We start from the raw sequence: 26,842 nt of genomic DNA, 5'->3' as shown, positions 1-26,842 counted from the left end.
CGTGAGGGGATTACTTTAAGGAGATGAAATGGACAAAATTCAGCTTTCAATTTGATTACAGTAGTATGTACTTATATTTGAAATACTTGTTTTTAATAGGTTCGTACCTCTTTAAGCTAATGTTCATGGTGCAGTAGGGATTCAAGGTCGAACGAATGAGTTTTTAAAAATGCAAATGTATGTGATTCTGCTAAACAGTTTAGTTACGGTACTAGCCTTTCAATTATGAAATTTGTTTCAAGTAACTCCTATTCACACCAAAATGAATCGTCTACATACTACTTTTATATTTGTATTTAATCCTGTAAGCAATCAGCTAAAAATATATTTTCACCGTTGTTCAAAATGTGTAGAATGTGAGCTAAAGCGATATAATGAGCGAGCGGGTGGTTACCTGGAGTCGAAGCGCCAGTTTCTTCTTCGCGCAAGAACTTCAGTACTTCCGACTTGTCTGGTTGGTACTCTTTTTCATTTTTTTTAAAGTTGACACTGAAAAATTTAGCAGAATACAATATTAATATTAACTCAATGCCTTATATGGAACTTTTTTATTTGCTAGGTATGTATATTCACGAAATTTGCCGTGGATTATTATTCAAAGCATCGCTACAAGCTTCAAAGAAACTATTCAGATCAGTCTAATATAGCTTATAGCTACAAAATTTGATTTGCTGATTATAAAAAGTTAGCATTGTTTGGTGGTTTCACTAATCAAATGCTTACTGCTTTTAATTTAGCTACATTTTCGATGCACAACTGAGTTGTTGTTTCTTTTGTAGAGCTATTCACAATGCTTTCACAAGAGATTCTTGCAAACACCATGAAAACAAACGAGCTTAAATGTGCAATTTTCGGAAAATACTCGAATATACTTACCCAAGGACACCGCCTGCCAGGACCTCAGCTTGAGCTGAAAGAGTTTCGGCAATAGATTCATCGCTGTAAATGCCAACTGGCGTGTTGTATTGTTTATTGACGATACTCTTGACATTACCATCTCCGCCATTGGCCTGAATGTGAATTAAAGAAGAAATTTAATTCAACTCCACAGAGATTTTCGTTGTGAAAGTGATAATGAAACACGATATGATAATTGCAGAACAGTAACAAAAAAACAAAACAAAAAACGGTACAACAGAAACGAGCACGGTGCTTTGGTGCACAAATGAGAAAAAGTTTTACTTAGTTTGCAAAGATTTGGATTTTCGTGAAAGAACTCTCCAGAGGTCATAGGGACATACTGAAATTTAATTTAGTCTAAGAACTTACGCGTCCCCGCAGGGATTCCAGAACATAACAAAGGTTGTTTTTCGAGCATCTTTATGTGTGTGTTTCTCTTCTAATAACCCGTTAGGACCGCGCTGCGTTACTTTTTTTACGTGTGTGGTGTATACGTTTATATATGTATGTATTTGTATGGGTACATTGTTTTTTAGTATGTATGTATTTCTATGCGTTCTGTGCCAATTTGCCTTACATACATTCATATGAAGATGTACAAATATGTTCCGAAATTAGCTTGGGGTAGTTAATGATGTGGAGAGATGAATTTGAGCTAGCAGCTAATCTTTATACATACAGTAGAGGCGCGCTAATCCGGATGAATTAAAACCGGCCCCTATCCGGAATATAAGGAAATCCGGATCACCAAAGACATATGTACAAATGTATTAGAACTATGTATTATGAAAAAATATTTATAAATTTCTGTTTATTTATTATAACAAATAATACACATGTTCCAAACAAACAAAAAAAACTTAAACCAATAAAGCATAAAAGCGAATGTAGTGAATAATAAACATGTGATCCGGATTAGAGAATACGGATAGAGAATGTCGGTCCGGATTACAAGGGACATAATAAAATTTTGAGTTTTTTAACCCTGTCCGGATTACAGTGGAATCCGGATTAGGCCATGTCCGGATAGCGGGCCTCTACTGTATATAAAAAGTACGTGTCACGTTGTTTGTCCGCGATGGACTCTCAAACTACTGAACCGATTTTAGTAAAATTTAGCACACTGTGTCCAGTTCGAACCAGCTTAGAAGATAGGGTAGTAAAAACAATTCACAAATGAAAAAATACATTTAAAGTTCTATTAAATGCAAGCTCTATTAAGCGGACAACTCTATTAACCAGACAAATTGTTGATATTTATTAAGTACAATCTATTAAGCGGACAACTCCATTAACTGGATAGAATGGCTGGTAACCAAACATTGAGAAAGAAGAAATTCATTTTTTTTCCAATGAAATGTATTTGTATGAACATATTCAAAATTAAACCTCAAGTACAATCCCTTGCATTCTTACACCTGTATTGAATAGTTTATTATACGAATAATGGTGTCAAATGTATACCACTGCAACGCGTGGCTGGATCCCCTAGTATATTCAAGAAATCAGAAGCTACACACATATCGGTTTTGTTTAATTTTATAAATTTTTTCAATTTGGAAATACTATGTAAGAATATTTAAGAAATTTCACTTGAATAACCCTTGAATATATTGACACTTTCGTGGAGCCCATTAATTCGGAGGTCAAATGCACATTTCACTATTCTAAACGTAGATATGTATATTATTCACATAAGTTATATATACTTATGTATATCTACTAAGACCTTTCACGTGAGCATTCATTTAGCATTATCTGATATGAAAACACATCATACAAATGCCATATTAGTAGCAATGTTGATTGTACACGCGATTAATACTTAAGAGGGCAAACATTGAACGAAATATTACTTTGTCAGATATGCCAGAGGTAAAGACCATATTAGTGATGACAAGTAAATTATGATTTACGGCATATTTATGTACATACTACGGATTACTTACAAATGGTCGAGCAGCGTTGTTATAACCACAGCCAATGTGTTGCGATTCCTGTTGTTTGTGAGCTAGAGAAGTTTTCGTCACTGTTTGCAAATATGGAGAATTCTGCTGGGGCTGTGGGATATTGCCGGTGGGTGTTACATGTGGGCGCCAAGTAGAGCCTCCTCTGATGAAAAGAATTCAAATTTAATATTAAGTTTCCATTATGTATACCTTTGTTCAATTTGTTCGTACCTTTGCACGGTCAAAACAAAATTGTTTCCAGAACGTACAACTACGTCCTGTGCATCTTTATGCCGCAAATTGAAAACATCAACATCGTTAATCTTTAGAACAGCATCTCCTGGGATGAGCCCAGCCTTTTCCGCTAAACTGCCGCCATTTACCTAAAAAGCATTGTTATAAGTATTTAAGTGTACAAGAATTGAATGAATAATCAATCAAAAATTAAATAAACGAATTAAGACTTTTATGTATACATGTAAGCTATTAAAGCTTAAGTTTTCTGTTTTTGTGTACATATGTATAAGTATTAATACACATACATATTTTTCTACGAGTTGAATGGCGAATATAAGGGACAGGATGTATGATTTCATTCGCAGACAAAAAGGGTGGCAAAAAGTGACAAAATGTGCTTTAAGCAGACGAAAACAAAATAAATTTTGTTGAAAATGATAAGAAAAAGATTGCAAGTCATTTAAAAATTGTTTAATATTGAGGAAAACAAAGACAAATGCTTGAAGATATCATGCCATTTTTTTGGAGCAGGAAATGTTTTCAAATTGAGTATAGCAGCAAGGCAATCTTCACTGGGGTTTGGCTAAAGAATGTCTTTCGGACGATGTACTTCATGTTATGAATTGATTTGCGTACTCTCCAGACGACAGCAAATTTGTGAAAAGTTGTCAAGGAATACAAAAATCGAATGAAAAATAAAAACCGAGAATATGAGAAATAGTAAAAGGTACATTGTACTCAATTCCGCAAAAGAGAGGCCAAACGCTGCATCGAAATCTAAATGAGTGTCTGTCTCTTTTATGAGACTGTTTTGACAATAACTCTTCATACAGCCAGAATTTCCAAAAAGTGTTGTTTCTTGACATTTTTTAATCACTTTAATAGCCATAATTGGTGGGCACACTTGTCAGTTAGTGTCGCCAGGACACTAACACATTGAAACAGGAACAAGTCTCTAAGTTTGAGATTTTAAATTAGATACAATTTTTGTGACGTGAGACTATTTTGAATCACATTAGTTGATTTTTTTTAACTTTTAAGTGTTTGAGTTGCTTAGAAAATATAAAAACCGACAACCGATTAATATCTTTGATGATGTCGAAGAGTTTGTCATTTTTGATGTTATACATACTCTAAACATTTTGACATAGGACCGCTACTTGTGTTGTTTACAGTAACTTGAAACATCATCTCGGCCAAAAAATACTATTAAACCGCGAACATTTTCGAGCGATTAGTTTTTACAACCTCCGACGTGGATGAACTCAGAAACAGTACATCGGTGAAATAAAATTAGTTTCTGGCAATGCAGCTCCACCATGGGCCAGTGTTTATCGATGGCATCGTGAATTTAGTCGAGGTCGTAGATCACTGCAAGACAGATTTCGTGAAGGTCGTCCAAAATCAATTGTTTTCCGGAAACTATTTATCCTGTGCACAAACTAATACTGATCGTCATGAGACATATCCTGAGATAGAGGCAACTATAGGCATTAGTGGGACAAGCACACATTCAATATTGTATGGTCATTTGACCATCTGTTTGCCAATTGTGTTTCAAGAAAGCACGAAAACCAACCGACGAAGACGGATCACTCTTCACAACGACAAACTCTCACACATCGACTGAAACAAGTGAATTTTTGAGCAATCAAAACATCAACAAGTTCTTTTTATTTCTGTACGTGAAAGAAAAACCAATAGGTCAACGTTTTCCGAAACCTGAAGAGGCGGTTGATGCATTCAGAACCCATGTTTGGGAGATAACACATCCAGAGTAGCAAAAGTGCTTTTAATAATGGTACAAACGCATGCAATAGTATATAGATCTTAATGGAGATTTTATTGAAAAACAATAAAACAATTTTCGATAATTAAAACTCTCTACAACCCCGAAATATGAAAGCCAATATACGTAAGTTTCACCTAACGCGAATCGTGTTAATTATAGTATAGCCTTACCAACCCATACATAAGTGACCAGAATGATGAGACGAGTCAAAATCCGAGTGACTATCTGTCTGGGCAACCGATAATAGGTGTAAATAGTACCAAAAGGGCGATAAATCAATAACTAAATGCGTCAGAGGCATTCAATTTTACATCCACGACGACAATGGATCCGGTATCAAAATTGAACGACGGTCGTGGCACCGCCCATATTTAGGTGAAATGTCACATCTTCCGACATACTCGACCGATTTTAACCAAATTTGGTGCATAGTAGTATTCTTTTCACATTTCCACATTACACTGCGAAAATGAGAAATCGGACTGCAACCTCGCCCACTTCGTATACATAACACAACCTTAAATTTCATCTGATTTCTCACTTTCCATTGTAAAATCAAGCAGAAATTCATACATCAGGTAAAACTAGGCACAATTACTGCCTTTAAGGTGATACCAAACGAGGTTTCAGACAAGGCGACTCCCTATAGTGCGACTTCTTCAAGTTCGAGCTGCATAACTAAATAGAGAATGTACCATCCTCTATAAGAGTGTATGATATTGATATCATCGGCCTCAACACCCGCGGCGTTAGTTCTGCTTTCTCCAGGCTGGATAAGGAAGCGCAGAAAATGGGTCTGGCAGTGAAGGAGGGCAAGACGAAATATCTCCTGTCATCAAACAAACAGTCGTCGCACTCGCTCCTTGGCTCACACGTCACTGTTGACAGTCATAACTTTGAAGCTGTATATAATTTCGTCTTTTTAGGAACCAGTATTAACTCCACCAACAATGTCAGCCTAGAAATCCAACGCAGGATTGCTCTTGCCAACAGCCAACAGGTGCTACTTCGGACTGAGTAGGCAATTGAAAAGAAAGCCCTCTCTCGACGAACAAAAGCCAAACTCTATAAGTCGCTCATGATTCCCGTCTTGCTATATGGTGCAGAGGCTTGGACGATGACAGCAACCGATGAGTCGACGTTACGAGGTTTCGAGAGAAAGGTTCTGCGAAAGATTTATAGTCCTTTGTGCGTTGGCCACGGCGAATATCGCATTCGATGGAACGATGATCTGTACGAGATATACGACGACGTTGGCATAGTTCAGCGAATTAAAAGGCAGCGGCTACGCTTACATATTCGGTACTTAGGTGCTTGAACAGGTTTGATTGAATTTCGACAATTTTTGGTCATTAGAAGATATACTTCAAAGGCACAATTCGTTAAAAGTTTTATCTCGTTATATTAATCATCTTAATTTGTATCATGGAAAAGAAAGAATCAAATGGAATTTAAAATTTTTTTTATAAGGGAACTAGGATGGTCCAATTCCGCCCATTTTCGCACTGTAACACTGGAATGCCAGAAGAACGTTATGTACCGAACTGAATATCATGAATTGTAAGTATAGTTTTGTTATTTTCTTAATAATTGGCTATTCCTTATAAAAACAATTTTCGAGAAAAAATTTTGGGTGCAACTAATTTCTGGCAAAAAAATGGCTGGGTACCATTCAGAATTTACTGTTCTGTGCTTTTCTAGTCGTACGGTTGCGACATGTTCACTTTTTCCAAAAACAGGCAACCATTTGTTTGAAAGTGCCTCACACGCGAACAGCTTTTGTTATACTCGGCTCATTTGGAAACACCAAATTCAGTCGACCCCTGTTTATTTTCGCGCTCCTACGTAATGGGTTGTCAAAAAAGTCTTGCGGTATTTACGCTAGTTGGCGCTGAAAGCGCGTAGTGTTTGATTTCTTTTAAGTCGTTCGTGAGTTATAGCGTCGCTAAAAGGTGCAAACTAAAGAGAAAATACGGCATATTTTACCGTACTACTACCATAAAGACAAAAATGCATCTCAAGCCGCCAATCAAATTTGTGCCGTTTATGGACCCGATACAGTTTCCATTTCCACCGCACAATGATGGTTTCAACGTTTTCGTTCTGGTGTAGAGGTGGTCGAAGATGCGCCACGCTCCGGAAGACCTGTGGTCGAAAATTGCGATAAAATCGCTGAATTGGTCGAAAGAGACCGGCATAGTAGCAGCCGTAGCATCGGTCAAGAGCTGGGCATGAGTCATCAAAAATTCATTTCAATTTCAATAAAAATAAACTTCAATAAAAATACCGCAAGACATTTTTGACAACCAATATAAATCAAAGATTCATCATCCATCACGGTGTCACATGTTTCGAAACAAGAGCCTGCATGTTTCTGCAATATTGAATGTATGCTGGTCTCACTAATACCTATAGTTATCACAATCTGCAGCATTAATATTTTCAGAATCAAGAACTGGCTTTGGACGAACTTCACGAAATTCGTCTTAAAGTAATCTATGACCTCGAATGAATTCGCTATACCATCGATAAACAACACAAGTAGTGGTCGTTTGTCAAAATATTCTGAATATGTATAACATCAAAAATGTTAAACTTTACGATAAAGTTGAGAGTTGCCAGATTGCAATCATAGGGTTGCGAAAAACCGTAATATAAAAGGCGACCCACGTATTGGATGGTGGGAACAGCTCTCACTCTGCAAGTTTGTTGTTGACATTCAGAAGTTTGTGAGTTTTGAGCATTAAATATATTGGGGTGAGCATCGACGCCCACTCTTTTAATAATTTTAAACCACCACAGGTGGGAGATTCTCATAAACGCACAGAGAATTAAAGTCATTGCTTTAGTAGAAAACGCATAGATGTTACTTGCCCCTGAACTGAGTTGTACTAAGTAATATCATTGTTCGAGAAAGAAAATAGTAAAAAATCTTGGCGTTCGAGAATATTTAAGTTATAGCACAGCACAATGTTGCAGCTGCTTGTAAAAATTAACAATGGATCATTGCAACTGTAGATGTGAATGTTGGAATACGAGGGCTGCTATATTTATTCTGGCCTAGGGCAACACTAAGTGTTGTCAGGTGCAATCTGACATTTCCATTGGAAAGTTTGAAATTTTTTAGCATAACATCACTCAGAACATTTTGTCATTTAATCGTGAATTGTTTTATTTACAGGGAATTAAAAAATTTATCTCGGCCAAAAAATGGAATTAACTCGTGAACATATTCGTGCGATCATTTTTCACAACTTTCGACGTGGATTATCACAAGAGTGCATCGATGAACTAAAATCTTTGTATGGCTATGAAGCACCATCCTATAGCACTGTGAAAAACTGATACAACGATTTCAATCGTGGCCGACGCTCGCTCAAAGACGAATTCCGTAAAGGTCGTCCAAAAACAGCCGTTGTGCCAGAAAACATCGATGCCGTACGTGAACTGTTAATGCAAGACCGTCATGTAACATACCTTCAGATAGAGGCATGCCTATGCATTTCTCTCACCAGCACACATTCGATATTGCATGAACATCTGGCCGTAAAAAAGGTTTGTTCTCGTTGGATCCCGCACAATTTGTCAATCGCTCAAAAAAAGGCTCGTGTGGATTGGTGTAAAGAAATGCTGAAAAAATACGATCGCGGTGCTTCAAAAGACGTTCATGGATCTATGCGTATGAGCCCGAAATAAAACAGCAATCGACAAAAAAAAAAAAAAATAAAAAAAAAAAATTTCGTTGATAAATATGCCTATTTACATTATTAGGCCAGAAATATATGTATATAGCAACCTACGTATGTACATATAATACACATAATAGCTACTATTAACGTGAAATTACGTAGAGTTTTTCGTAAAGTTATTAATGATGATTTATTGGTTCAAATACTCAAAATTCTACTTGAAGAAACTGTGCGTATAGTACTTTGCTATATTTTACAAATGACCTAGAAAGTTTTATCAAATGATATTTATTAAGAATTCCTTAAAAAAGATCCTGACGGTAAAGAACATAAAAGTTAGATCTTGAATTCTGTCAAATTAACACATTTGTTTAAGTATATAGACGAACATATCTGTCTTATAATATATACATATATACAAGCGATATTTTTGGTTTGCGAATACTAAAAGCGAAATATCTCGCTAAAGTGAAACATATTTTTGAAAAAATTGAAACAGCCGCATTTGATTTATAAATGTAGATGTACATGTACATATGTACATATGTACATATATACGGCCGGTCCAGCGAATCGGCGGTCAAGACTATTAATAAGAGCCGTAAGCGAGACGTGCGCAAAATTACTCTATTACGTCTACGCTGCGACCTCCATCTCGACGGCAAAAAAAAAAATATTATTTAAATATACGCCAAAATATTTAAAAAAAATAAATAAATATAGAAATAAACATACTTATACTTCTACATTAATATTATATTTGTACGCAAGTGTACAAATCGTGGAGATATTATATGTAATTACATAACTAAACGTTTTTTGTACGAACCTTCTGCACGACCAGTGGTGTGGCAAAATCAACGCCACCTTGCAATCGAAAGCCCCAGGGTTGGGCGTCGAAACGGGACAATTTGATTTGCAGTAACTGGGGTTGAGCCATTTTCCTTCCTCTTTGCTTGCAGTTTTGTCTATAATGACAAAAAAAGGAAATTTTGTTCATAAACTTAAAAATTAATCCAATGGAGAAATAAATACTAAAACAAACCAAAATATTCACCGAAAAATTTTTCGATAATAAAATAATGCAATTAATCAAAGTGAAATGAAAGAGTCTTGAAATCGTTGAGAAATATTAAAAAATAATAGTAATAAAAAATTCTGTTCACCCACGAGAAATAAATAAAGCAAATATACAATATTGTACGCCCTTGAGTCTTGAGCCTTCAAAGTTTATTCAACCCATAAGAAATTGAATGTTCCATTAGTAGTATTCTCCAATCACTCTGGCGAGCAAGAAGCAGCATGGCATGTAAGTCATTTTAGTTTTTTATGCCCACTGAGTAATTTTAGTTGGTAGCCAAAAAGTAGCAAATTTTATTTCACATTTTTTCTTGGTTTTGTCGTTACACCTATTGGGGAAAACTGAACACTCATATGTTTTCTAATCATATTTCTAAACTCACTTTGTTCTCAATTTTACATACTATACATATGTAAGTATATCAGATTCAATAAAATTGATTGTAGTCAAAGCCGTTTAAAATCAAAATGCTTAACATTTGGCTGACTGATTTCTTTCAGATATAAAGTATTCAGCTAACTGTTTGTAAGAGCTAACGCATTAAAAATAATACATTTATTATAATTTAATATTTTTAAAATATTTGTAAAAAACACAAATGCAAACTCAAAACATTATTTAGATTTCATTGTTGTCCAGCTGCATGCCATTTTGTGCCATAACCTTTAATATCGCTAAGATATTGGTCGACGGGAACTTTTATGGTTTCATCAAATTTTATAAAATAAAATTAGCCAAAACCATTTAGTTTCTAAAATTAATAACATTTTCCTATTGCCTTAAGTAATAAAGAAAGAGATTAAGTATATATGTATGTATGTATATTAGAGTGATTCAAAAAAATTTTTTTTTTCGTTTGGTACTCGGAAAAATAGGTTTCTAGACACTTCTAAGAAAGCCTCTCCAAACATGAGTTTTCAGTTGTAACGGGAAGGTCCTCCTACATACAGTTTTCTATTTTTTCTTATTATCAGATAGAAAAATTTATATCTCGCTTCCAACTACTTGAAACAATATCTTGTTCCTTAGATTTTGTAGGAAATTGAATGCTCTACAAAAAAGGTCTACTATGATTTTTTCGTTAACCCAAACGTTTAAAAGATATTAACAGTTGAAATTTGATTATTTTTGGGAAAATTTTTTATTTTTTAAGAATTTTATAACTCAATGAAATAAATTTTTTATGAATGATGAAACTCATAGTTTTGTAGGAAATCTAATGCTCTAAATAAAAAATTTTCTCAAAAGTAATCAAACTTTAACTGTTAAGTTTGGGTTTACGAAAAAATCACATACTTAAAGTAATTTTGTTATGTCAGTAAGTTTTAGCCCGTTCACGTAAGCTCGTTTGTGTATATTCCAGTTTTTACCCCTAAACAGGGTATATTAAGTTTCCCACTAAAGTAACATCGGAGACCTTATAAACTATATACATAAATGTTTAGCATGTCGTGCTGAGTTCAACTGTTGATATTGTACGCCATATAAACTGAACGATCGGAATCGTCATTTTTAAGGAAATAGTGCAATCACACACGAATTTGTTCAAATCAAGTTACTACAGCATATATAGCTTCCATATAAATTGACTGATCAAAATCAAGTTCTAGTAAGGAATCATTTATATTTGTGAAGAATATTAGAGCTTGGGTGCTACTGTAGTTAAAGTTTTTTCTTCTTTTTATTTAATTTATAATGTAAAAAATCTAGGCGTATAATCAAGCAGCGTAATACAATTTATATTTGCATAATCATTTTCAATAACAATGCACTTCCCGTAGCGATAACGAAACAAAAGCTATTGAACAGAATGACTCAAGTTTCTGAGTCAAAGCCACGTCGGTATGCAGTAAATCAATGCAAGCTTTTTAACCGATGAAAGCGAAAACATACATTTTTTTGGATACACATACAAACATACAAACATGCATACATGTGTACATAGCATAGACCTAATATATTTATATCACCTAAAGCTTATCGAAATAGATATGGATATAATTATACATATACATACATATATAAATATTCGTGGGTTCATCCGCACAAAGGGAACGCTTGAGAAAGTTGTTTTGAAAACTACTAGAACGTAGAGCTATGCGCGTTGTTTGTGAGATAACATTTTTTAGTGGATATTACGTGCAGTTCTAGCTTTTATTTAAATCGATTTATTATAACTATGATTTAAGGAAGAGCACTCCGAAAATAGTAATTAGATTTTAACTTCTAAAAAATATCAAAAATTTATTTTGTAATTATTTTTTTTTTTACTTTTCTGTAATTAGTTCAGGAAAAGAAGTAATGTTCACATTTGGGTTGTTCAAAACATATGTATATGTAAGTGTTTTGAAAACTGAAATGTTTTGTTATATTGAAGTTCATTTTATCTATGTTTCTAACCTCGCAGAAAGCCAGACGCTTCTTGGTTCTGTTATTTATATCTTTTTATTATATTCTGTATACTTCTGTAAGTATCTCATATTACAACTATTTTTATACCCTGAACAGGGTATATTAAGTTTGTCACGATGTTTGTAACACCCAGAAAGAAGCGTCGGAGACCCTATAAAGTATATATATAAATGATCAATATGTTAAACTGAGTCGATTTAACCATGTCCGTCTGTATATATACGAACTAGTCCCTCAGTTTTTAAGATATCCTTTTGAAATTTTGCAAACGTCATTTTATCTTCAAGAAGCTGCTCATTTGTCGGAACGGCCGATATCAGACCACTATAACATATAGCTGCGATACAAACTGAACGATCGGAATCAAGTTCTTGTATGGAAAACTTTCACATTTGACAATGTATCCTCACCAAATTTGGGATTGATTATTTTCTAAGACAACAATGTAATCTCAGAAGAAATTGATTAGATTGGTTTACTATAGCATATAGCTTCCATACAAACTGAAAACATAGTTACTAAAAGAAATGCACCCTGTGCAGCCGAAGTTAACGTTTTTTCTTGTTTTTTTATATTTCGTTAATTTCCATACAAATAACAACATGTATCGAGAGTCTATTTTTTTATAAAAATAATACCTAAGGTACACAGAAATCACTACGCTGATAATTAATTTTAAGCTGATCTTTAAAACTAGTGGTATTGTTGTGAAAACCCTACGAAAACTTGCCGTCTGCTTAACGATTTCTATACCTGTGATAATCAAAATCACCAAAATGACCAACTTATCTGAGCATGCTACCGTGCTTTGCTCGAGGCATTCGCAGTTGTTAGTGGGTCACAAGGTCTAATTGCAAAATTAAATTGGATGCTGCGCAATAACTTTCCTCTACTTAGTGAGTGCTCGCATTTGAGGTTTGGCTCTGCCTCTCAATCTGTCTGTCTGTCTGCATCTGACTGTCCAATTTGGCATGAACACTTCAATACCAATCGAAGTCAAGCATCGGAATACATGTGTATGTACGAGTATCTCTGCTATTTGTTAGTGCTGTAAGTTTTTATATGCACGCATATAAACTTATTTATTTATATGTACATACACATGTACATTTTAATATATGTATGTACATACATATACATACATATACTTGTACATATGTGCCCCCACTTACATTAGAAACACAAAATAACAATTAAAAATCAACCTACATGAAAAATGTGGGACACCCCTGACCGCGTACATTCGAAAAGAAATCTCTCGAATCCGGCGTTGACGTTGTCACCGTTTACAGGAATGTTTTGCATTCGGAGACAAAAAGTCGTTTACGCTCTACCTCAAAGACTACAAGAAGAAGGTTTTGGCCAAATTGGAGCAAAACTCACCAGACCAGGTTGATGTTTTCAAAACCAACATGAATAAGCAAATGAAGGAAATTCTTGGCCGATTCAAGGAATTGCAGTTCTTCACTGGCGAATCCATGGACTGCGATGGTATGGTAGCCATGTGTGCATACCGTGAACTCCCACCCGTTCTCATGTTCTTCAAGCATGGACTCGAAGAGGAGAAGTGCAAAAATGCACATAACAAAAGTGCAAGCGATGTTGACTTTTGTTCTCTTTATGATGAGCAACGTTAAATAAATCATAAAAGTTTTAACGGTAATTTGTATTACGTAAACCTTGATATAGAATGGTGATGTGAACTCAAGAGTTTAGAAATGCATAGGCGGTGAATCACGTCTAACGATTTTGTGAGTACAAACGCAAAATGTTATAACTCAGTCACCAAATAAGTTCCAGAAATTTTGACATATTCACTCCAAGAGGTTGGTAAATAACTAGTTCACTTTCTTACTTGGCTTTTCCTCGCGCCCTGATAAGGTTAATATATACATACATACATACATACATATGTATGTACTTATATCTCCGAAGCACTATAAAAACATATGAACTAACTGGACGGTAACGTTTTATTTTTCTATTTCCTTGATCGGTGAACATGACCTATAGTCATAAATTAATACGATATTAAGTACTCGTATATATACAATTTTTTAATAACAGGTTTCACCAACACCTGAAAGTATGTTTCCGCTTTTGAGCCTCTCTAATTTTGAGATTATAAAATCTTCAGCTGTATTAGAAGTAGTACGGAGGCTGCTATATATATTTCTGGCCTAGGCAACACTAAGTGTTGCCAGGTGCAATCTGACATTTCCATTGGAAAGTTTGACATTTTTTGGCGTAACATCACTCAGAACGTTTTGTCATTTAATCGTGAATTGTTTTATTTACAGGGAATTAAAAAATTCATCTCGGCCAAAAAATGGAATTAACTCGTGAACATTTTCGTGCGATTATTTTTCACAACCTTCGACGTGAATTATCACGACAAGAGTGCATCGATGAACTAAAATCTTTGTAAAAACTGGTACAACGAATTCAATCGTGGCGCCAGACGCTCGCTCAAAGACGAATTCCGTGAAGGTCGTCCAAAAACAGCCGTTGTGCCAGAAAACATCGATGCCGTACGTGAACTGATAATGCAAGACCGTCATGTAACATACCTTCAGATAGCCTTCAGATAGAGGCCTGCCCACCAGCATACATTCGATATTGCATGAACACCTGGCCGTAAAAAAGGTTTGTTCTCGTTGGATCCCGCACAATTTGACAATCGCTCAAAAAAAGGCTCGTGTGGATTGGTGTAAAGAAATGCTGAAAAAATACGATCGCGGTGCTTCAAAAGACGTTTATAAGATCGTCACAGGTGACGAATCATGGATCTATGCGTATGAGTTCGAAACAAAGCAGCAATCGACCGTGTGGGTCTTCCAAGATGAGCCAAATCCAACGAAAGTTGTTCGTGGAAGAAGCACTTCGAAGCAAATGGTCGCCTGTTTCTTCGGCAAAGCTGGTCATGTGGCGACTGTTCCGCTTGAGCAACGCACACCACCATTTGTTTGCCTGAAGTCTTCGGAGACTCGTATTAAACTGGTGTATTTCTAACAGAAATTTGACAATTAACATTGCGTACAACAAAACATTGCAAAAATACCAGTTTTATAACTAGTTGATTTAATTGTGGGATAGGTATAAACTTACGTAGATATTTACAGTCGTACTCTGAGTGATTCATTCCTCTTCTTATCAATGAATACCCATTGAAGCCACATTTTTGCTTGTGACTCATCGACAAAGTGGCTATCGTTCGGTTGACCATGATTAATACATTTATTTTCAAGAAACGAAATATTATGAATATACAAAAAACAAGCTCGTATCGAAAATTCGATTATATGCATACTTGCGAACATACATACATACATACATATGCATAGTAAAGATATGGTTTTATTTCCTTAGAAAGAAATGTAGATTAGTCAAACTTACTGTGACGCATAATTGTACATACATACATACATACATATGTAAGTATGAAAGTGCTTGTGATGTGGAGATACTCAACTTTAGGGCATACATGCATATGTACATAAGTACGTACATACAGTTAGTTGTCAAATTGCAGAGGTTTTTACCTGTGTCGTCATAGTAAATAAAAGTGTTAATGCAATATTCAAGAAATTACATATATATGTATCGTACATAAGTATGTTCATGTACATACATACATATGTAAGTACATAACAATATATTAGGTATTAAAATCAAGCAAAGGAGCTATTAATTTCATATTTCGGGAAAAAACTCAACCAGAAAATCAGATATCATTATAGCAGTAAAATGGGGTTTAGACCAATGTCAAAGGTAAATCGTTGTATGGCAAACCTTCAATACTCTATATTTGATGAAAGGAGACAATTTTGTATTTTCGACATAATAAGTAAGTAGGTCGATAAATATAAAACCAATCTTGTTTTGTCAATCGATGACGATGGAGCAGACGTTCCATTGCCCGACCATGAAGAAGTTCGAATAGCAGTTGCCCGCCTGAAGAACAACAAAGCGGCGGGGGCCGACGGATTGCCGGCCGAGCTATTCAAACACGGCGGCGAAGAACTGATAAGGAGCATGCATCAGATTGGAATTTAAGTGTGCTATGCCCAATCCATAAAAAAGGAGACCCCACAATCTGCGCCAACTACCGTGGGATTAGCCTCCTCAACATCGCATATAAGGTTCTATCGAGCGTATTGTGTGAAAGATTAAAGCCCACCGTCAACAAACTGATTGGACCTCATCAGTGTAGCTTCAGACCTGGAAAATCAACAACCGACCAGATATTCACCATGCGCCAAATCTTGGAAAAGACCCGTGAAAGAAGAATCGGCACACACCACCTCTTCCTCGATTTCAAGGCTGCTTTCGACAGCATGAAAAGGAGCTGCCTTTATGCCGCGATGTCTGAATTTGGTATCCCCGCAAAACTAATACGGCTGTGTAAACTGACGTTGAGTAACACCAAAAGCTCCGTCAGGATCGGGAAGGACCTCTCCGAGCCGTTCCATACCAAACGAGGTTTCAGACAAGGCGACTCCCTATCGTGCGACTTCTTCAACCTCCTTCTGGAGAAAATAGTTCGAGCTGCAGAACTAAATAGAGAAGGTACCATCTTCTATAAGAGTGTACAGCTGCTGGCGTATGCCGACGATATTGATATCATCGGCCTCAACACCCGCGCCGTTAGTTCTGCTTTCTCCAGGCTGGACAAGGAAGCACAGAAAATGGGTCTGGCAGTGAACGAGGGCCAAACGAAATATCTCCTGTCATCAAACAAACAGTCGTCGCACTCGCGACTTGGCTCTCACGTCACTGTTGACAGTCATAACTTTGAAGTTGTAGATAATTTCGTCTATTTAGGAACCAGCATTAACACCACCAACAATGTCAGCCTGGAAATCCAACGCAGGATTGCTCTTGCCAACAAGTGCTACTTCGGACTGAGTAGGCAATTGAAAAGTAAAGTGCTCTCTCGACGAACAAAAGCTAAACTCTATAAGTCGCTCATTATTCCCGTCCTGCTATATGGTGTAGAGGCTTGAACGATGACAACAACCGATGAGTCGACGTTACGAGTTTTCGAGAGAAAAATTCTGCGAAAGATTTATCGTCCTTTGCGCATTGGCCACGGCGAATATCGCATTCGATGGAACGATGAGCTGTAAGAGATATACGACGACATTGATGTAGTTAAGCGAATTAAAAGACAGCGGCTACGCTGGCTAGGTCATGTTGTCCGGATGGACGAAAACACTTTAGCTCTGAAAGTATTCGACGCAGTATCCGCCGGGGAAAGCAGAGGAAGACGAAGACCTCCACTCCGTTGGAAGGACCAAATGGAGAAGGACCTGGCTTCGCTTGGATTATCCAATTGGCGCAACGTAGCGAAAAAAAGAAATGACTGGCGCGCTGTTGTTAACTCGGCTATAATCGCGTAAGCGGTGTCTACGCCAATTAAGAAGAAGAAGTATCTTGTTGGCAAAGTGAAGCATGGTGGGGTCGAATTGAGGTGTGGGGTTGCATTGCGGTCAACTCGAATTTCTTGAAACGACAAAAAATAAGTGGGGATAACGGAAAACTTCAAAAAAGAATTTGAAGCAAAGGGCATAGAATCTTGGCTTATCTTCGACGTTTTGCTTAAAAAAAAAATAACAATCCGAAGCATACCGTTAAAGTAGGTAGACTCTGGCGCCATACATACGCAAAAAATAGACATTCGGTATGGATTGCCTCAAAGTTTTTACTACTAAATTATCCAATTACCTCTTAAAGGCGCACGCCTGCTTTAATGTGATCACGAATAATGTTTTAAAATTTATATCTATACGAATGTTTTTATTAGTCAAATATCTATGATTATGAAAAGACAATTTTTATACTCTTGCAACCAGTTGCTACAGAGTATTTTAGTTTTGTTCACCTAACGGTTATACGTATCACCTAAAAATAAGCGAGATAGATATAGGATTATATATATAAGTGTCCGCCCGTCCGTGCTGTAATTGAGTAAAAATTGAGATATCTTGTTGCAACTTGGTATGTAGGTTTCTTAGTACAAAACGAAATTCAAGTTCCTAGATGGGCGTAATTGGATCACTGCCACGCCCACAAATCGTCATTAACCGAAAACGTATAAAATTCAGAACAGAGGATCGTAGTATCAAGGGGCATCTGTGAAAAAAAAAATGTTGAAAAAGTGGGCGTAGCTCCGCCCTCTAACAAGTTTAATGTACATATGTATATTAAGCCAGTTAAACTACAGCAACCAAATTTGCTAAGTACAAATCTTATAAGAACTTCTACCAACAGTGTGAAAATGGATGAAATCGGTGGATAACCCCTCAGTTTCAAATCAATAAACCAAATAGTTTGCTTTGAAAAAATTCTTGAAAAATGCCTTTTTTTCGACCTCCTAACAGTATACAACCCCTTAAAAGCGCGATAAGTCAATAACAACAAACAACAGAGACATTAAATTTTACCACCAAGATGGTCGCAGTGTGAAAATGGGCGAAATCGGATAACAACCACGCCTACTTCCCATGTAGCACAATTTTAAATTTCACTTGATTCGTTCAGTTTCCAGTACACAAATCAAGAAGCAATTAATGTAACGAGATAAAGCTTTGTATGCCACCTTATGAGCAAAAATTGCTTAAATCCGATAAAAACTGTTTAAGCCTCTAGGTACCGAATATTTAGACCCCGGTACCCATAGTTAACTTTTGATCGAATAGTCGGTCAATGTGTGATAATGTATGTATATAACTGAAATTAGGAGATAATCCTTCTCTTATAATGGTATGTCTGTAAGTCAAAAATGGGTTCAAACGGACCAATACTTCCTTTAGCCACCATATACTTAATATAAAGATTTTCGGACTTCCGTGTGCCTTTGTACCGCATATATCGACCAATGTGTGAGTTATTCCAATGAAAATAAGAGAGCGTGTTTTATTCATAACAGTGTATTTTTGTGCCAAAAATAGATTAATTTGAGCGAAAACTTGGCCTAGCCCCTACTAATATCAGGATGATTGGTTTTACACCTTTAAGTATTTTCCTCGCTGCGATTTTTGCAAGTTGCAAGAGTATAAAATGTTCGGTTGCACCCGAACTTAGCCCTTTCTTACTTGTTTAAATTTATTTTTGTTTCTGGTTAAATTAATACGAGTAGTTTGTTTTGACTTATATTGTTAATGTATTTAATATTCCTGAACTGCATTTTAAATATTTAATTATGTCTAAATTATTACTTGAAGATTTATTTAAAACTCTATATATTATATGGGTGAAAATAGGCCTTCTAGGGAATCGAACACCCAATAGCGGTTCCTTCAAAGACTTATACACCTATTTTCACACGGTCTAAGCAAATGCAGAAATAATTCATTGTCAGCAAGTTTGGTTGACTAAGATTTATTGGTTTGGTGCTAAACGAAGTTTCTTACAGGGTTATTGAGGTTTAGTTTCGTGCAATCTCTTTTAGGATCGTGGATCTGACATTAAAACATGTATTTGTCGCACAACCTCTTGTTTTGATCCAAGCAATATCGAAAATACTTCTCTTTTAAGTATTTAATCCTATAAATATTATATTTATAATTTCGAAATGAGAAGATTTTTACAAATCTCTTCAATTCAATTCTCAAATTTTTAACTATCTCTAGCTTAAACATAATAGTACATACATAAATGGTAACATATGCATGCTGATAATCGTATATAAGTACATTACATACTCATATACATATACATAAGTACATTTGTATAGGCATTGCTAAAGATATTGCAGGGGTTCCAAAGCCAACTCAGTGTCAAAGCAATGGTTGTAGCGTTCACTTTCATGCCGCAGTGTAGTCGCAAACGAAAAGCGTCGTAATCATGCACACAGTTTGTTACTTACATATATATAAACATACATGTTTATACATATATATAAATGTATATGTATATAAAGTAAACATAGTAGTCAGCTTTAAAAGCTTTCGCCGTTCTTTAGCGTAATCTTTCTTCACAAATGCATACATGTACTTATATATATATATATACATATATGTATATGGTATATATAGGTATGTATGCACATGTATGTAAATATGTATCTAGGTGCTTGAACAAATGCGAGTATATTTGTATGCTGAAAACTGTTCTATCTTTTCATTTCGCTTGCGCATCAATAAAAATTCTACGGTATTTTTGCTGATTTGTACCAACTAACCGTCAAACTGGCACGACACACATTGATATTGCATCATCAGAAAAAATGGGGAGAAAAATACGAACATTCCAATATACTTACATAGTTAGTTCTGTTTAAGATTTTCACTTTTCGGTTTGAGAGAGAATTATTTTGTAAACATTCGTATACAATGTGATTCCATTACATTATGAACTGATACTCATTTGAATATGTGTATATGGTATATGCAGTTAAGTTGCGAGAAATTCTAAAATAAATATTCGTAATGATCTTATTTAAGTCAACTTAAATCATCAATTAAATAAACATGGATCTCCTCGTTTTCTGTTTCAAAAATTAAAATATTTTATGATACATCCGTCATTAAATACTCCACTGTACTAGTAAGTCCTAGCCGAGCTGTTATTAGCCGTCTTCAATTTGTCAATTCTCTTTGACCGCTGCTCTCTACTGCTCTCTACAGGTTTAACCACAAAACCACAAAAATGACAATACAAAATTTGATAAACGCAAAGTATTTATTTGTGGGATTAACATTATAAGATTTGAACTGAGTCTCAGGCATAAGATGAGTCTCAGGCATAAGGGGTTTCTCAAATGGTGTACATACATATGTACATACATGTGTCGTGAATATATATAGTATGTATGTATGTAGATATTTCTCCAGGGATTTATCGCAAAATTTCATTCTATTTTAACTGCTGGTATGGTTTGTTCAATTCGACACTTTACAGGGGTTTTATATTAAAATATTACTAAATATCTGCTGTAAATATTTAGGACACCTTCCGAATTTTTCTTGCAGCGCGATTAATAATACAATATACATATGTGACCTGGTCTACGAAAAGGGGGCTTAGGTGTCAAAAAAAAGGACAACAATTAATGAGATAACGAGAAACTGACGATGATTTTTAACAGCTTTTCCCAGAAAACTAGTTTTCGCACGTTAGCCCCCTTTTCGTAGACCAGGTCACATATAATGTCTATAAGCATAATAGGCATTATACGCATGTAATATGTACATGAGAATTTTTATAAACATACACATTCGTGTACACTAGGGCGGATCGATTTTTTATAATCGCGTTTGAGGGGAAAACTTCTATAAACCATTCTGAAGAACTTTTCCTAGGAGAGTATGAGTCTAAAACCGGTTTCAAGTCAGGGATTTGTTAAGTGAAGTTTAATTTTTCAGTATTATAAAAATGTCTTATTAAATTTTTTAGATGTTTTAAAGAAATTTATTACATAGTTGTCGAAATCGGACAGATCGAATCACATATCTTCCATACAACCGATTATTTAGTTATTTTATTTTCCGGTTGCCTGTCCTTAATTTTGCAGAATTCTTCTCCAGTACAACTTAACGATGGCAGTGAAGATAAAGAAAATCAGACAACTCTAACATACATGTATGTATGTACGTATATCTGCCATTAAACAACTATTTTTGTCTCTTCGAGTTTTAATTTGAATTCAAATTTATCTTATATATAAAAATGAAACGATATTTCTGCTTGTGTACCCTCAGAACTTTCAAACAACAGCACGCAAATTTATGTCGTCGTCGATTTTGCAATTTCAATGAAATAAATTTTGTAAAATATCTTTCAAAATTGAAAAAAAAAAAAAATCGTTAGATATGATGATACCATGAAGGTGATCATCGCGGTATACTTTTCACGTACATACAATGTAATTAGTAAATTTGTATTGTTAATAATCTTTGATATTTATTCAAGGGGTACAATGTGAGCGAAGCCGGGGGAAAAGATAGTAATTCATAAAATCGAAAATATTTTTCGAATGCGGGACCAACTTTAAAAGCGTATATACATATGTTATACTCTTAGCTCTTTAATTAAAGGCAGGCAATCGGAAAATAAAATACATAACTGAATAAATGATTCTGGCAAAAGATCAATAGAATGTAGAAATGCACCTAGTTATTAAATATTATTCAGACATCTCAAAAACTGACAAAGAAATTTGTATAATCCCGCAAAGTTAAACGTCGCCTAAAAATTGATGGCTCTGAACTGTTTTAGATCCATATTTTCTTAAACAAACGTGACCAGAATGATCCGCTGAATATTTTCGGCATACACGGTTTTTTCATTTTCTTGGCGCCCTGTTAATCTGTCAACCCACTCTAATGTACATACATATGTATATATGTATCTTTGGAGAGGTATAAATGTATGTACTTAGATATAATATATATTACATGTTATCTAATATCTACATGATTGCACATGCATACATACATACATATGTACATATATACCAAAAAAGTTGCCTCTGTCAAATAATCTTCAAAATGAAATATGAATAGCAGCCACATTTCGAAAACAAATCTTCTGCGCAGCTATTTCGAATTTCTAAAAATAAACTCACCTTGAAAAGTTTTCGATGTATCCGCTGTTCTATTGCGGCTCTATATATTTTTAATTTATCAGAACTCAAAGATTCAGAGATTCTATGCTCTAATGTGCCACAGATACTAGGACAATTTGTTAAACAATATCGCTGCTGCCTCTATTAATCTAATTTTAATGCTATTGCTTTGTTGCAAATTTTTGGCACACTCTTTGCGGAATATTCGGCTGAAAAATCCGTTAAATATTATTCTTACTTTCTTTTTGTCGTGTATTAAATCATATATAATTATTCGCTTTTCATTAATTTAATATTTATGAATATTAATTATAAAATTTTTTCAAGGCAACACTTATTTCCACAAGGCACAAGGCACATGCACTAATTGAAAATCAAATTTTTATACTTAAATTTATAAAGATAAATTTTGATTTGTACTCAAAAATGTATAATACACTGATAACTTTCGTTTACGCACTTTTTCGTTTTTATCCTTTAGCCTTTAGATATTTTCGTTTAGTCCCAAATAGTTTTTTCTTGTTATCTGTATTCAGTCAATTCGACTTGATCGGAAGACGATTTCGAACATAGAAGACGATGTTGTCTAGGCGACGATTTTCTCTCAACTAAAGGAAATTTATGAAAAACACTGTGAAAAGTCTCAAAAACACATTGTGCGTTTCTCGCGGTAATCGTTGCATTTTTCACACCGTTCTCCCTGTTGCTTTTGCTCATTTGTGAATTTATTTGTACCTCGGAACCAATAAGCGTTCTTTACGCTATAGTAATGTTTCGTTATAAATATGTATATATGTATGTATATGCATATGTAGATCTCTATATCTTATGCATATTTATGTATGTATGTATATGCATGTATGTTTGTATACTTATGTATTAGCGAATATACTTGGATATTGTATTGCACATTTGGTGCACTCCCTGAAAGCGACCTGTTTGAGCATGTGGGAGACCATAAAATCCAATGCAAAAGAGAATCGCGAAAACTCAGCGGAACTGCGAACACTTCTCGCTTGTCCCTAACAGTGTATCTCTTCCGAAGCAGTTAACGTGTCGTTTAAAAACTTCACCTTTTCGAATTCTTTCATTTTTAAAATACAACATGCATATTTATATCCACATACATACATACATATATTCTAAACGCCTTCATATATACATAATAATTGTATGTAACATGCATACATATACTATATACATAAGTACATACAATATTTACTTACATTTATAAGGAATGTAATATTTTGGCTGTCATTCGTTTTCAGTGCACATTTGTTGCCATACTTCCTCACACTGCATCAAGTGGTCAGTAGCACTCATATGCATACATCTTTACGTTTTTGACATTTGTACATACATACTCACATATTTAAGCATATTCTTACAACAACAACACATACGTAATCATATACATACTATATATGTATGTATGCATATTGAAGAGCAAGTTTTTTTTAAAAGAGAGTGGAATATTGCATATGTGTACACACACACATGTCTTCAAATTTTGCGAATTTTACAAATGTTTCAGCGGCAAAAGTCAACATAACTTCTGTGAAAACTTAATTACTACAAGTATGTATATCATCCCATATTTGTGGAAATTGCAATCGCTAGCATCAGATCACTAGGGTAAACAATAACAGGCATAGAGCAGCCCATAAAAAGGAACTAAGGACCAACTGTCGAGATGACAAAATCAACGAAAAACTAGATTTATTCATTGTTTTACAAAAGTTTATAAGCATTTTGAGTTCAAGTTTCTCAATTAACTACAACACCCGAGAGAGAATACTGCAAATTTTTTAAGAATAACGGATTTTAAAATATAGTGTATAATTGTTTACTACACCTAGGAGTTGATCGTTATAGCCAAAACTAAACTCGCTAGATATAAGATTATGCATGCATAAAACTTAAGAAGATAGAGGAGATATTTGAAAAAACGTGTTACAAGTAGCTACTACATCGCACTATAAGGACATACATATGTACATACATATGTACATACCATGGGTTATGTTTAGTATATTAAAAAACTTAACTCAACAAATAGTGCTTCTGACATTGCGCGCCTTTCATGCATATGGTAAATAATCGACATTGGACCAAATCCATCAGTTCTGTCGCAAAAGAAACAGAACTTTTTAAATATAACTGTTTCTGGTGGCGCCATCTATTGGTGGGTATATGAAATAAAAAGTTTGATCTCTTGTTGACATTTCGTAAAAATTTTAAGACAATTGGATAACTACAATCGATGTTATCGATCAACAAGTGACAGCAGCTTTTGGTCATCGGCCGTAAAATGCAAAGAGCAAATATTAAATTTTGTTTTAAACATGGGAAAACGTTTACTGAAACATTTCGAATGATGAAAAAAGTTTATGGTGATCAGAGCCTATCCCGTAGTAATGTGCATGAGTGGTTTAAGCGATTCCAATAAGGTCGTGAGGACCTCCGTGACGATCAGAAGTCGGTCGTCTTCAGAAGTCAAAAATAAAGACAATGCTGATTTGTTTTTACGATTCCGAGGGTATTGTACACCGAGAGTTCATCCCACCTGGCCAAACGATGAATGCTGTGTTTTACCTTGGAGTTATAAAGCGTCTTATGTCACGCATTCGTTGTGCTCGACCACAATACCGTGAGGCAGGGTCCTGGCGCCTGTTGCACGATAATGCGCCGTGTCATCGGTCACTGATTTTTTGACAAAAAACTCCATATTAACCATTAATCACTCACCGTACTCACCTGATCTGGCACCCTGTGATTTTTACCTATTTGGAAAACTTCATTTGCCCATGAAAGGACACTGGTATCAGGACATTTCAGCTATCCAAAGGCGACGACCGATATTCTCAAGAGCATTCCGAAAAATGACCTTAAACACTCATTTGAAATGCTAATTGACCAGGCTAAACGCTGTATCGAAGCACAAGGAAACTACTTTGAATAAAAAAATACAACTTTTGAAAAATATTAATTTTTTGTTGTTTTTAACAGTCCTGTTTCTTTTGCGGCAGACCTTGTAATTGGTGCAATTTTGGATACATATGTACATATTTACTTAACATAATGACTTTTGTCCTTTTCTCTGACTTTATAAGTCCAAAATGGTTAAGAAAGCGGTTTGGACGTTTCTTAGGCTTGACTGAAATGTGTGGTTTATGGAAAAACTTATAATTGTGAATTATTTTCTGTTTATTTTAATTTTTCGTGTTCGCTTATGTTATTTTGAGGTCAACGTTTTTTATATGCATAGCTTTGTGGATCCATTAATGCTGTTATGAGACAGCAGTATATTTGTATTTATTTATGTATGTGTATATAAAATTTATTTGGTTATTCTGAACGCACTTTAATTTGTATTCACTTGTTTTTATAAAATCACTAAAAGTAAGTCCGTTTAAATAAGGATTTTGCATACATACATATGTATATATGTATATAACATTATATTAATAGGCGCAGTGGTTAAATTGGATTTTCTAAAATCCAAAAAAAGTTCATTTTAAACTGATTTTTTACACTTTCAATACATCTCTTTTTGCCACCAAAAAGTAGGAAATAAGAAATGCAAAATGAAGCGGCTCTGGTTCATTTTGTGAGCGAAGAAACGATACGAATTTACACAGCGAAAAAGTTTGTTTATTTTCTCGTCTTTTGCTTGACTTTATTCGCGTTAATTGCGTTCACAGAAGTCTGGCGACTTTTGTGTATCATTGGTTTCATACAAAGCATAATAAAAAACTGTTATCAAATCTGTTTTATTATGCTGCTTTCGCACTATGAAATCTAAAAACGTTTTCACTTACACCTTAAGACAAATGAAAGAGCGCACTTCTGGTAAAAATAAACAAAACCACCTGAGAATAATCAAATGCAATACGACTGTATAACCGAATAAGCGCGAACACAAACTTCTCTCGACAGCACTGTGGAAGCGAATGGCGAACAGCCGAAATGATCGCATAGTTCATTCCAATCAACTTAAACGGTTCAAGTTACTAAAGTTACCGAAGAGAGCAATACGACACACACATACATATGTATGACGTATTCATTATATTATTTTCTCAACTCCTTCACATCCATAAACATTGACTTCAAGATAATGTAAACACATAACATGTATAAATTTTTGTATAATATTATTATATACATATACATATGTATGTACACTCTCTGCAAACAGACCCCACAACT

At 35.0% G+C, this 26,842-nt stretch overlaps 2 protein-coding genes and 1 pseudogene across 22 annotated transcripts in view; 2 read left to right on the top strand and 1 right to left on the bottom strand.

Moving 5' to 3' along the window:
* Window positions 1-26,568, bottom strand: part of LOC120771962 (PDZ and LIM domain protein Zasp) — a 51,049-nt gene extending 24,481 nt beyond the window's left edge. For 14 of the 19 annotated variants that reach the window (XM_040100283.1, XM_040100287.1, XM_040100290.1 and 11 more), the window contains exons 1-7: window positions 23,091-23,238; window positions 22,631-22,839; window positions 9,397-9,535; window positions 3,081-3,232; window positions 2,850-3,012; window positions 877-1,010; window positions 395-489 (exon numbers count right to left, since the gene is read on the bottom strand). In XM_040100283.1, coding sequence (XP_039956217.1) covers window positions 395-489; window positions 877-1,010; window positions 2,850-3,012; window positions 3,081-3,232; window positions 9,397-9,507 — 655 coding nt within the window. In that variant the 5' untranslated portion in view covers window positions 9,508-9,535; window positions 22,631-22,839; window positions 23,091-23,238. Of the gene's footprint in view, window positions 1-394; window positions 490-876; window positions 1,011-2,849; window positions 3,013-3,080; window positions 3,233-9,396; window positions 9,536-22,630; window positions 22,840-23,090; window positions 23,239-23,856; window positions 23,961-26,451 lie in introns of those variants that run through there. The other 5 variants (XM_040100278.1, XM_040100296.1, XM_040100279.1 and 2 more) reach the window with 5 other exon arrangements.
* LOC120771970 (putative sodium-coupled neutral amino acid transporter 11) overlaps window positions 1-26,842 on the top strand; it is a 550,765-nt gene that overhangs the window by 114,021 nt on the left and 409,902 nt on the right. The gene's annotated exons all lie outside the window — the stretch shown is intronic.
* Window positions 11,459-13,697, top strand: LOC120772964 (annotated as a pseudogene).

The sequence above is a fragment of the Bactrocera tryoni genome, chromosome 3 (assembly GCF_016617805.1).
Source record: "Bactrocera tryoni isolate S06 chromosome 3, CSIRO_BtryS06_freeze2, whole genome shotgun sequence".
In the NCBI taxonomy this organism is placed as follows: domain Eukaryota; kingdom Metazoa; phylum Arthropoda; class Insecta; order Diptera; family Tephritidae; genus Bactrocera; species Bactrocera tryoni.
This window is presented reverse-complemented; position numbering and strand designations above follow the sequence as displayed.